The sequence below is a fragment of the Lemur catta genome, chromosome 18 (genome assembly GCF_020740605.2).
Source record: "Lemur catta isolate mLemCat1 chromosome 18, mLemCat1.pri, whole genome shotgun sequence".
In the NCBI taxonomy this organism is placed as follows: Eukaryota; Metazoa; Chordata; class Mammalia; order Primates; family Lemuridae; genus Lemur; species Lemur catta.
Genome location: NC_059145.1, coordinates 25447710 through 25461362, shown reverse-complemented (window position 1 = coordinate 25461362; position 13653 = coordinate 25447710). Strand labels below are relative to the sequence as shown.

The 13653-nt window shown below is 45.4% G+C and overlaps 1 protein-coding gene across 10 annotated transcripts in view; it reads right to left on the bottom strand.

Annotated features, from left to right (window-relative positions):
• The window catches only part of MAGI1 (membrane associated guanylate kinase, WW and PDZ domain containing 1), a 602084-nt gene extending 595020 nt beyond the window's left edge, over positions 1-7064 (bottom strand). For all 10 annotated transcript variants that reach the window (XM_045530900.1, XM_045530901.1, XM_045530902.1 and 7 more), the window contains exon 1: positions 6127-7064. In XM_045530900.1, coding sequence (XP_045386856.1) covers positions 6127-6439 — 313 coding nt within the window. In that variant the 5' untranslated portion in view covers positions 6440-7064. The remainder of the gene's footprint in view (positions 1-6126) is intronic.
• Positions 7065-13653: the final 6589 nt, after the last annotated feature.

Sequence of the window (13653 nt, the reverse complement as noted above, 5' to 3'; positions counted from 1 at the left end):
ATCCTGTTACACGTATATACAAACTCAAGGAAAGGACCACTAACATCAGAGAGTGATGTTTTGCATTAAATAACCATCGTTTATAAAGCAACATCCTTCATGTAAACCCTTGTGGTAAGGAGATGTCAGAATGTTTTCTCTTATAAACCACTTAATTCCCCTTGGTGGATATCATCAATCCTGCCATCCAAAACTAGCCGGGTAATGAATGCCAACAAATGCAGAGAGCCAACTGTATGCCATCGCCTCAGAAGGTCAAGTTAATCTGTTTTTAAATAACACAGCCAATGGCAAAGGGTGGCCACTGGAAAAAATGGACAAGTTGGGTTGTCTATCCTTGCATTATTTTTTGTAAAAGCTATAGAGTGTTCCACAGTGTAGCCTAAAAATATCCCTCTGAGAGTGGTCTTTTGGCACCAAGAACAAAAACAGATTGATTTTTGGAAGTTTAAGTTAGAAAAAAAAAAAAACATATAAACACAAAGCACAATTTAAGAGACAGTGAGGGCTGAAATCGGACTGTTTTCTGCAGCAAAGATCTGATTTGCTGTTGGCTGGGAAGATTGCACACAAAGACAATGCCGGAAGAAAGCAGAGGTAAAGTGTCATTCTTGGAGATGTTGACACAAAGCAGGTCCCACATCAACAGAAAACAGAAACACCCCTCATCATCCTGCGTGCTGAACATCTGAAATTTCACATTTAGAGAATCATTTGTTAAACTGCAATTCGAGCCAACAGTCAGAAATACTTGAAGTCATTAAGCTTTGTCATTCATTTGTAGCCAGCATAAATTAGGTAAGGGGAGTTACCTAATTTGAAGAGCTGGTGATGAGAAAGTGAACACATCAGGACCCTAAACAAGCAGTAGTAAAAGATGAACAGAAAGAAAGGGAGGAAAGACGTTGCAGGTGGCCTCATTGTACTTATCTTCTGAAGCAATGGAAAATTCATTCACGCAGCCAGCAAATTTCAGTGAGCACCTATTATGGGCTGGGTATTATTTTAGACACTGGGCAATAGATGGGTGAACAAAAGAGATGAGTTTCTTGTTTGCAAACGGAATTTCCACTCTAGTGGTAGGGGAGATCAACAATAAAGAAATAAGATAATATGAGATTGTGTTGAGACTATGAAGGCACAAAACAGGGTGAGGAGATGGCACTGACAGAGGGAGCTATCTGACATGCGGGTCAGTGGTGTGCTGCAGCCAGCTCCTACTGGCTTAGGAGAACCAATTTATATGTACCTCTTCCCCAGCTATGCCACAAAGGAGGGTCTACCCCCTCCCAGAGCCGGTAGTTAAGCATTTAGCAGCACACCAGGGGGTCACTGAGGAGCTCAATGAGGAGCTCCAGGAAGACACTAAGGAAAGTCGTCAATCTTGTGACCATCTGGGGGGAAAAGAGGAAGCAAAACCAGAGATTCATGGGAAACCAAGAAACAAGACAAGGCACTCTGTTTTAAAATAAGAACAGAATTATTTTGTTCCAGCGCTGCTGTCATATATTCCATTGGTCAAAACACACACACAACATTAAAACAAAACAAAAAATCATATTCAACTGTATGTGGTCACAAATCATTACAATGAGGGGAAGGGTCTGTCGGTGGTTTTCTGGTTTTTAAAAATTGTGCCTTATTTATTATCTCCATTCTGCCAAAAAAAGGAAAAAAAAAAAGAAAAAAAGAAGTGGAAGGTCAGTTTCAGTTCCTAAGATAATTTAAAAACCACAAAATTCACCTACAAAAATATGTAAGCATGACCTATAATATACCAGTTTGGAAAACTACAATCACACCATTTTAAACCTTTGGAGTCTGGGTTATTCATGGAAGCACAGCGTTTCATGAGTGGAAAGCACCTGAAGAGGCACACCCACTTATTTTTGGCATGAAGAAATTTAGGCTTGAAGAGGGTGACTTGCCGGAGATGACAGCACGACCTGGCAGAGCTTGTTCTAGAAGCCATATCACCTGCTTCAGTTGATGTCATCTTCTCCGGTTCGGTCTATACCCCAGGGCAATGGTTCTCAAAACTGATCATCAGAATCACCTGAGGACTTGTTGAAACAGCCCATGGGTGCCAGCCCCCAAACTTTCTGAATTAGTAGGGCCAAGGTGAGGCCTGGAAATTTGCATTCCTAACCAGTTCCCAGGTGATGCCAATGCAACTGGTCTGGAGACCCCACTTCGAGGCCCACCATGCCAGGAATTAGGAGCACGGGCTTGGGAATCAGATACAGCTGAGTTCCAGCTCTACTTCTGCCACTTGTGGTAACACCCTTGGAAAAGTTACCCAAACTCTCTGAACCTCAGTTTCCAACATCTGAGTTCAGATGTGAGGACTGAAAACAAAAATTCCCATAAAGCATTAGCTTAGCCAAGCGCCTGGCATATTCTAAGGCAAGAGCTTAATAAATACTAGCTATACGCTATATCAAAGTTTTCTCACTTACAATTTGCCCTCATATATACTAGAATGGCTAAAATTGAACAAAGTCAAAGACTGGCAAAGAAGTGAAGCAACTGAAACATTTATAACAGCTTTATTTGTAACAGCCCCAAAAGGTAAACAGTCCAAATGTCTACAAACAAGCAAAAGGACAAACTGATAGGTGTATACAATGTAATACTACTAAACAATAAAAAAAAATGAATTACACACACAATAATGTGAAATCTCCAAAATACTTTGTAGAGTGAAAAAAAGCCAGATACAAAAGAGTACAACTGAATTATTTCATTGTTATAAAGGTTAAGAAAAGAAAAAACTAATCTAGGCAGGGGGATTGCTTGAGGCCAGGAGTTTAACATTGCAATGAGCTATGATTGCACCACTGCCCTCCAGCCTGGGCAATAGAGTAAGACCCCACCTCCAAAGGAAAAAAAAAAAAAAAAAAACTAAAAAACTGATCTATAACTAGTTTAGGCAAAAGGAATCAAACAGGCTTTGCCACTGCAGGGAGTGAGGGGAATTAACCGGACAGGAACTTGAGGGAAATTTCTGTGGTGATGAAAAATGTTCTATATCTTGATTTGAGTGATGATAACATGAGCATGAGTTGTCAAAAATCATCAAATTATATACTTAAGATCTGTGCATTTTACTATAGGTAAATGATACCTTAATATGCATATATAATGACATATAACATACCTCTATAAATTTGCTTAGGCATTTGTAACAAAGCCCTGCCTTCTCCACTTAAAATGAACTAACTCCAACCTGGTAGATCCATTTACTTTGATTCCTTCACAATCCAGTCCTGCTTCATATAATACCATTTGCTACAGACTATTTTGGTCCATGCATCTTTCCAGAGAAGTGCCATGAAATAGAAGCGGCAGAATCTTCCCCCACAAGAAGATCGTGATATTTCCATACAGACAGTACCCAGAGTAACCCGTGTCCCTGAGAGTGGCTAACTTGGGGTGTAAACGACACAAAAGTAATATTTTTCTTTACCATATGCCAAGTATGAGCCTACCTAATACGATTAAGAAAGACAGAGTAACAAAGACACAGTAAAAAAACAATTCTGTCATGTAATTTAAATCGTATTCTCAACATGAAAGAGGGAACAGAAGATTGGTGAAATAGTTTCTAGGCCCATCTTTACTGGTAATGAAAATGTCAGTAGATCCAACTGTGCCATGTGATTATTAGGTGAAATAATAACTTTCACACTGTAGTGGGTTCCAGGCCATTCAAGTTTCCCAATCAACCATCTTTTTTCCACCCCATTACAAGTAGACTCACATACACACACACACACACACACACACACACACACACACACTTGCCCTGGCAGTGAACATTCCTGTGCATGCTGGGTGAAGGGAATTAACACCTGGAAACACTACAGTCTCCCCTGAATCCAGAGGTGTCTGATTCCAAACCCACTTGATTATCTCACCCTCCCTTCCTGAGTTCCATGCTGGGGCAAACCCTGGAACGATGCATCCTGGCTCTCCAATAACTGGTGGAAGGAGGCAGCTCACCCACGTGCAGCTTCTTGCACACTGCAAACAAGCCACCATTCAGGATCCGTTAGACACCACTACACAGCCAACTGGAGGGCAGGCACCCTCGCCTGTCATTCCTCCACCCTTTCTCCAAATCCGCCCTCAACTGAGACCTGCAGCTGCTCTCATCAAACGCCTTCAGACAGTATTTCTCGATAGCTCTATCAAGTCATAATAATCCAGGTTCCTGACATTAAATTCATAACCCAGGTTTCTGAACCCTGTTCTAGTCTTAGAAATAAATAACTGCTCAAATTCAATTCAAACATAAAGCTAATCTTTAATGAGGACTTACTATGCACCAGCACAGTTTGGTGCACTTTCCGAGTATCACCTTATGTAATACCCACAATAAAGCCAGGTTTCAGATAAGGACACGTTGTCAGGCCAGGCAAGGTTTGGGGCCTCAAGCAAAGCTGGGGAGATATGCAATGAATGAGGCACAGTCTCTACCTTTAATGAGCTTACTACCTTGAAAGGAAATAAGGAAACAAAAACCTAATCATAGTTCAGAGTAAGTGAAAAACCACAAGATATACATTAGGGAGCAGGAAGGAGGAAGAATTTGGTCATCCTGGCAGGATGCTGGAGGGCTTCTTGGAGGAGGTATCCAAGTGGAGAATGAAGTCATAAACGAATGGAGCTTTCCACAGCTGTCAGTCCCTCAGCTGCCAAAGCTACCAAAAGGCCAAGCTATTCCCCCTGACCCCTTCCTCCCTTTCATCTGGTACATGCCTGTTTCCAAGAGAGGACCAGCTTGCCCCAGCCCAGCCCTTTCCTTTGACACATTCCTCCAACTGCTGCCTGTCCTTATGGAAACATATGGGAACTTTTCACCACGTTCAACTCTGCAATCTCCTTTGGTGCTTTCATCCAGGACAAACTGCATTATGGCACTTGGTTGCACAAGTGACCCCTTTAAGGACTCCAGTCTTCTCCACTGGGCAGACACAAGGACAGCTCCTTGACTGAACCAAGCTGAGGTGTAAGGGACCTACCACCACTAGCAGCCATCAAACCCATCTTTTAAGAGGCCATCCCTCCTCTACAAACTTCCCAGGGAGGAATTTGTTTCCACTCCCTCTCCATGAATCAGCCCCTCCAGTCCCTTAGGGTCATTCCCCCTCCCTTCCTCCTCCTCCTCCAGAGCTTAAGCCTCTGCAGCAAGGGCTCAAACGCTCACTTTTGGTAGCTGTGTGACCTTGGGCAAGTCACTTAACCAATATAAGTCCCAGTTTCGTCATCTGTAATATGGGGTTTATAAGAACAACTCGATCTTAGAACTGTTGTGAATCAGAATGAGACAGTGCAAGTAAAGCATTTTACAGAGCCCGGGATGTAGTAAACTAACAATGAATAGTAGCTATCATCATCATCATCAATAATGACGATGGCAATGGTGGTAGTGGCCGGGTAAACTTGGGACATGATCTGCGCTAAGAGCAAACACCCCCTCCCCCTCTCCGCCCTCACCCCACCTCCACCCCCGCCTGTGGCTGGGCCACACGGTGGAGACACATGCGTCATCCAGCTGAGGGGTGACTGCAGGCTCTTCTGGCGGCGGGCTCAGGAACCGCCAGGCGGTCATGCCCCGGCCCACCTGGAGGGGTTGCGGGGTGAAACCGATTTTCTGATGGAGGTCCAATAAACCACAGACCCTAGTCTTCTGTGCACCCACTCGCCAGGTCTGGAAACTGACTAGTGGCAAAAGGACGTCAGCAGCTACGCCAGCTGCATCCCTACCCCCAAGGAGCCAGGAGAGCGTTCACCTTGCTCCTGCCTCAGTTCCCCAACTCTCCTCTAGACACAAGCAAAGCTGCCCTGCGCTCGGTGGCTGGGAGAACAGGTTGGCAAACCAGGCCTGAGAAACGTGTCCCCGCTTCCCTGCGCAAACCAAGTCCCCTCTTCCAAACGCAGGTGGGCAAACACCGCACAACCTCACAACAACTTTGTGTATTTCGCCGCCACAGGGCGCAGGGCCTCAACTTCTCTTCCCTACGCTCCGAGAAGGAAAGCGGGAACTCGAGCTGAGGGGGGGTGCCCCGCAGACCGCCCTCCTTTTGTAGGGGCGCCCTCCAAAGGCGCGCCCCGTCTTACCTTGTCTGACGGCCTTGAAGGTGACGGCCTCCTTGCAGCTGTCGATGACTCCCAGCACGTCATACCGGGGCAAGCCGGACACCCGGACCCCCTGCACCTCCAGAAGCAGCTCCCCCTCGCCCAGCCGCTGGCCCTCGCCGCCGCCGGGAAGCGCCGCCGCCTCGGCCGCAGCCACCGCTCCGACGTACGGAAACTCCCCGTGCTCCGCGCCCCCCAGCACCGTCAGCCCCAGCTCGCCCCGGGGTCCCCGCCTCACGGTGCATTCGTGAACCCGGCTAGTCCAGTGGTTCTTCTTCTGGATCACTTTCGACATGATGAGTTACACCCCTCCTCCAAAAAAAAAAAAATTAAATGAGAGACAGGTGCCCCCCGCAGCACAAGCCCCCGAGCCTCCGCCGGTTCATGGGAGAAACATCTCTGCCCCAATAACGAAACAGGAGAGAGAAACTTGGCCGCCTCGCTCCCCCGCACACACTCGCGCACTCAAGCCATCATAAAACAAACTTTCCGGGCTTCCCCGCGAGCCGTGCACGGGCGCCCGCGAGCTTTGTTTGCATTCCGGTGCCTCTCGCTCCACGTTCCGGCGCCCGGCCGCGCTCTCCCGGGCCAGAGTCCACTCTGCGCCGCTTGGCTTCTTTTTTTCCTTCCTTTCTTTCTTGCCTTTTGGAAATGCGGTGTCTCCTCTCTGCCTCCCGCCTGGCTCGCCTCTCCTCGCGGGCGGGCTGTTCCTGAGGGCGAGGGAAGCCCTTCCAGCCAGTTGCTGGGAGCCCTGGAGACGCGGTTGCGGGGCGGGGGTGGAGGGGGACAGGAGGGAAGTGCCCGCGGCCCCTTTAAGCAGATACAAAGGCTCGGCTTGTTTTGTTACAGTTCATTCTATTCCCCGCCGCGGAGCGCAGCGGCCGGCTAAGGGAGACGCGCGCGCATGCGCCCCGCGGCCGCCAGCCGGCCGGCCCAGCCCTCCCCTCCCCTCCTCCCAGAAGGGCGAGATTCCAACGTGCTTCCCGTTGGGTCCTAAAACCGACCGTCCAGGAAAAGCCAACTTGCCCGTTCTCCCTACACCCCTCTAATTCCTCCTTCTTTGCTTTTGGCGTCCTAGACTCGGCAGGGCCGTTTGCGGGTAGGGGGACGCGCACTTGTTTTACTCCAACTGTTTGCAACTTTTGAAACATGGGCAAGCTGGCTCTGGCATTTCAAGACCATTTCAAACAGGTGGGGGTTGGGGAGGCTCCTACACTCACCCTCGCGCTCACACTCACGCACACACGCACGCACTCACGCCGGCTAAGCCTGCGAACCGCCCTCCGCCAGTGGCTGGCCAAGCTGTCGGTCACCCAGCCCCGCCGCCCCCCGCCACATTTCCCTCTGAAACCCGGGGACCGGCCCCGAGGCTCGCTCGTGCTCTGCGCCCGCGGGCTTGGGGTCTTGGCGCGGGGTCTGCCAGCGTCTCTGCCACCCAGGGAAGGGGGACGGTGGGGACCTCGGGCCCCCCAGCTGGGATCCCTGTGCGCGTCACACGCACCCACAGACATACACCCGCACCCTTAAACTTTGGGGCCAACTCTTTAAGACACAGGGGAAACTATAGGCAAGGGACAGAAGTCAGAGGACTAGGGTGGGTTCAGGTCTTCAACCTGAAAGAGATCTAGCTAGCTTTTAACTGTCCTTCCAGCGAGGACTGCTGGAGCCGATCGTCTGCCCCGGGGCCGGAGTTGCCCGCGGAGCTGGGAAGCCTTGGGACCCGCCCGGCCGGGAGATACGGATCGCCACCGAGTGTGGGACGTGGGACGTGCACCGCGTCCTGGCGCCCTCAGAGGCGTGGGCGCCGTGGCCGCCTCTCGGAGTTGGCAGCCCGGGGAAGGGCGGTGGGGTGTAGCTGCCGCCTACGGCGCCGCCAGGGGGTGGGTGTTGAGTGGGCGTCGGTCCCGGTGAGGTTGCGGACAGAGAGAATATCCCAGGCTGGGAAGGCTGCCCTTCCCAAATGCTCCCCAAGTCGGCCTGCGCGATAGTCTCCGGGCAGTTTCTTTTCCTGCTTAGTGATTTGTAAGTTTTGTTCATTTTTGGTCACAGGAGAGAGTCCAAGAAGTAAGGGAGGTGAGTTGCAGCGACTCAGGATGGAATGAATGCCACAGCGGTCGGTCGAGGTTGAGAGATGGGCTCAGGTTCCCACGGATCCACCCCTATGTGACCTTGAGCAAGCCCCGTTACTTCTCAGAGCCTCCCTTCCTCGCCGGTTAAAGGAGTGTAAGACTAGCTCTCAAGGGTCTTGAAAGTATTACATGGGAGAACACTTATAAAATGAATACTTGTAAAGTGGCATATAATAAAAATAGTTACTTATAGTGGTATTAGTACATCGGAAGAGAATTAGGAAATCATTTGGGGTTTCAGATTAGGTGATGATGATAATTAGTCCCCTCCTTTCTAGAACTTAAAAAATATAGGCATACGTTTAAATATGCTTTTAAAGCACTGTTTGTAGGGTGCTAGTCTAAGCTAATAATAAGGGGAGAATGTTGATGCTTCTCTCGTGGGATTTCTAGAACTGAAAGTCCCATTGCTTTGTAGTGTTTCTAAAGAGGTGGCCAATTTTCTTGATGAGAGGAACTTCATCCCCAGCTTCTTTTTTTTCGAAGAAATCTGTCTCAACCTCATAGCAAGACCCCGTTCCTACAAAAAACAAGAAAAACTAGCTGAGTGTGGTGGCGCGCACCTATAGCCCCAGTTAGTCGGGAGACTGAGGCAGACGGTTGCTTGAGCCCAGGAGTTCGAGGCTGCCATGAGCTACGAATCCCGCCCCTGTTCTCCAGCCTGGGCAACAAAGCAAGACCCTGTGTCCAAAAAAAGAAAACAAAAGTGGGCAGGCACTTCAAAATGTAGATAACCAAACGCAAACACAGATCCAGCCAATCAGAATCTCAAGGATAGGTTTTTATCATCATCTGGACTTTTTAAAGTTCCCCTTAAGTGGTGCTAGTACACATGGTTGAGGACCACAGGTTTAGGATCTTGATTCCTAAGCATTGTTTGTGTCCCAGACATTTTGGAGAATAAACCTGTGAACCACATCTCTTTATGGAATATAAGCTCAAGGAGGGCAGGAAACACGTATCCCCAGTTCTTAGAACAGTGTCTCTGGTACCTGGTAAATGCTCAAGTGAATCTTCCCATAAAAATGTACATTTTTTCATAGCATCTTAGAGGGGAGTCACAGATTCCCCTACAAATCATTAGTAAGTTTGACCTTGTGTTTCCCCATTTTGCCATGCCATATTCTAGTAAAGTCTAATTATTTGCCAAGAATACCGCTAAACCAACCTTGAATTAGTGGTCCCCCATCTTTCCACTTGACTCTCACTCCTGCCTGGGAGAGACCAAGAGATGGGTGAGACCAGGTGTTTTGTGATTTCTTCCAATGCAGCAACATCCTCCCACCCCAGGAGTCCAGGTGTCCCCACAGCAGCTAAGAAGGGGAAAGGACTTGGAATTTAGCACACCTCGGGTTTTAGATGTGGAATAGCCCCAAGAGAAGAAGGAGAACCTGAGGGTACAGAAGGCAGTATGGAAAGATGGGCAGAGACATTATTATAATCCAGGAAAATAAAAGAAATAATCTGAACTGTCAAAGCAGCCAAGGCTGCCAATTTCCGGACACTAAGTTTGGGATGTTCCGTCTGCTCCTTTCTCTCTACTGTGTCACCTGATCTAGTTCCTGTGTCCCAAACTGGAAACAAACTTCAGGGCAGAAATCATATGTTTCCTATGTAAACTTTGAAACCTCAGTACCAAAAACCACGGCTTATTTGGAATGTGCACCATACACAGATGTTGAATGAATACATGAATGAATGGATGAAGTGTGACATGAAATTATATAATATATGACCTTTGAACCCAAAGCCAATTTAGATTTGGTGGCTAAAACCATGGTATTTATAGATTGTTTTCTTGAAAGCACTTATAGTTATCTCATTTTGAAGTAGATTTTTCTTGAATAGATATGAAGTGGGATCCTTGTGTTCTGACTTCTCTCATTTATGCTGTGAATTTGGCAATACATTCTAAAGGGAGAAATAATGCTAACTTTGAAGCTTACCATGTATGCCAGGATAGTTACACGAGTGATTTTATGCAACCATCACAACAACTGTGTGAGGTAGGAATTATCAGGGATGACCTTGATTTTACAATTGAGGAAAGTAAAGCTGTGGAAGTGAAGAAACTTGCCCAAGAGCTTAGCAAAGTAGCAAAGCCCCAAAGTGAACCCAGAGGCATGACCCAAAGCCCACACTTGGAACCACTGCACTACAACAGTGTAGGCTGTGGCCATTTAGCATATTTGGGTAACAGCATTTCTGGGGCTCTTGAATCTGCCACGTAATATGTGCACAGTAATTAAGTCACCCTCCTCTCCATCTCTTCCCTTAAATCTGAAAGAATACAGTGTTCCACTCCAGAAGCCAATCTTTGGGCTCTAAAGATTGAATAATTTACAAGAATGTAGAAGGAATTAATTTGCAAACATTTCTACAGTGCTTGGGCTGTAGTACAGGTGATGTGCCAAACATCCTAATATTGTTGTCATGTAAACATTTCAGCAATGAGCTCTTAATAAACACAGTAGATTTGGCTGAGACTTCAACTGGAACACAATAAACTCTCAGCAAATTAAGATCTTAGAGTTCTACTAGAGGAAGAAAAAACACCACAAATATGAAAGGTGCATTTCTTCCCCTTCTCCCAAATACATTTCTTCCCAAAATTTTCTAGTTGTGATTAAAGAAATTTTATAATTACAGTGGTAATTATATTCTAAAGCGGTATTTTTCTTCATTTTTCTGAAAATGTGAGGTTGGTTAGCTCTGGGGCAAAGGAGGACATATAAATTGTTATCTTTTAATTTCTGAAGAAAGCCATCAGGAAGTGTGCATTAGAGATGTCAACATAAACGTGTTGTATGCAGTAAGGTCACTGACTCCAAACTGGTGACTTAGAGCAGAAGACCAGTGGGGAGACTGAAGCCATTGGGGCAGATGGCAGATGGCAGCGGGGACCATATTCCTAGTCATCTCACAGAGGCATCTTTGTGGCTCCCTTGATAACTTGTTGTCTTCCTCACCAGGGAGGCAGATGGGTAGTTTCCTCTGACCATAGTATTCCTCCCTTTAGTACCTTCAGCTAAGCAAGAACAAATAAAATGTTAATTTTTGTGACCTTTCGAGATATCACATGTGACCTATTATTTTAATACCCCAGAGAAGAAACTCCAGGAAGAGGGTTTAAATCCTGGCTACTGTTCTAGTTCACTTATATGCAAAAATTGAATAATGGGAACTGGAAGATTTGAAGTTAGATTGCAGATCTGAGAAACCAAGAGAAACTGAAAAATTTATCATTAGTATCTCTCCTAAAATTTCCCAAATGGTTCAGCTATATAAAACACTAAGTATCTCAAATTAGCATATCATCCTCTGTAATTCCACTGAAAATATACCTGATGATATTGCTAATTTCCTTGAGAACAGGAAAGTCTGGGTTTTTTTTTGAGAACAGACATTTATATATCTCTTTTATTCCATCTCCCACCAACTCTGTAAAAGTATGGCAATTTGAACATAGTAGATGCTTAAATAATACAAAATTTTATTATTGAAGGTGTTTACCCTCTGATATTTCTTCCTTATTGTATGTCTTTATCAATTTACTACACCAAAACAGAACTGAAAGGGCAAGGAGGAAAATATACATTGAAACCAAGGGTAGAATGTCCATGTTTTTAAAAATACCCTAGTGCCAGGCACAGTGGCACATACCTGTAGTCCCAGCTACTCCAGAGGCTGAGGTGGGATGATCATTTGAGCCCAGGAGTTCAAGGCTGCAGTGCACTAGGATCATGCCTGTGAATAGCCACTGCACTTCAGTCTGGGCAAGATAGTGAGACCCTGTCTCTTAAAAAAAAAAAAAACCCTAGCAATATGTTTTTGCAGGACAATTTTTAACACAGGTAAGTAAAAAGGCAGCATTAAATTAGTCATTCACAGTCTTACAACCAAGAATTAACCACTTTTTAAATTTGAGTGAATCTCCTCCTGGACTTGTGCCAATACAAACACCAAATACACACACACACACACACACACACACACACACACACACTCTTAAGTTCATCTCTTTTTCCATTTGGGATTTATAGCTAATTTATGGAATAAAGTAATCCATTTTAACCTTTTTCACCAATATATCAATATTCTATTTGTAAACATAGGCCTACATTTATCACTTTCAATAGGTGAATAATATTCCATTCTTTGAATGTTTCAAAAATTTATTTAACCAATGTCCTATTAATGATCATTTAGGATTCTGAAGAAGGCTAAACTAACAACTTGTATTGGGATGTTTTTGGCTGCCAGTGACAGAAACCCAGTGTAACTATCTTAAGTGAAAAAGGAAATATAGTACTTCACGTAGCTGGCAAGACCAGAGATGAAACTAGTTTCCAGTATGTCTGGATCAAGAAGTTCAAGCCATGTCCTCAGCTTTCTCTCTCTCCATCTCTTGGTTCTGCTTTCCTCTATCTGCTGCCTCGTCTTCTACTCCACACAGCTTGGCCTTCTCCAGCCAGCCAGGAAAGATAGCTAGCTACAAGCAGCTTACATAGTGCAGGTCTAGAAATCCCAGGTGAAAGAGATTTTCACTAACAGGAGGTAAAAGGAATCAGAGAAACTTCAGTCTCTAATAAAGTAATTTTAATGGTTGAGAGTAGAGGTATAGGTAGTGGCTGCTGCTTACTTTTCAGTGGCCTTGACAATAAACACAAGTGAGTCAAAAACCATCATCATCTGCCTGATCAAGCCTGGCAGAGAGAGTATGTCTAGACTTGGGACTATTTGGGGAAACCTCATCAAGGTGGGTTCCTCTGCAGACTCTTATCAGGGTCACCTTTTGTATAGTTACCTAAAAGTTTCAAGGATTCAAATGTAATGGGAGTTTGATTTCAATCAAAGCTGCCGTGGTCGGCCCATATTTTTTATAGGTCTTTTGAAGATATTCTAAAACTGGCAACAGTGCAGGATTGAACCCCTTATAATGGAAGCCAGTCAAGTATTACACTTGTTTAATACAGATGGCTTGTTAAACTACATAACATTGATTTCAAATGTTCCAAACTGAGTCTTGAGTTTCTCTGAGGATAAGCTGAAAAAGACAATATTCCAAGATCGTGCATGACAGTTGGTAGATTGTTTTCATTCATTCATTCGTTTATTCAACAAATATTTGATAGATACTTATTTTGTCAATTCATAGTAGGGACTGATGGTACAGAACTAAAAGATACGCTTCTTTTCTTTTTTTTTTTTTTTTCTCTAGTGGAAACCTACCTCCTGATTTGGTACTCAGGACAAAAGACCAAATGTTTGGTAAATTCAATGACAGGAAAACCCAAGGTGATCCTGGAGGACATCTCATGGGGGAGGATTTTAATTTGTAAACATGGCTTTGGAAATTGAAAGTGCCATTGTTTGGAGA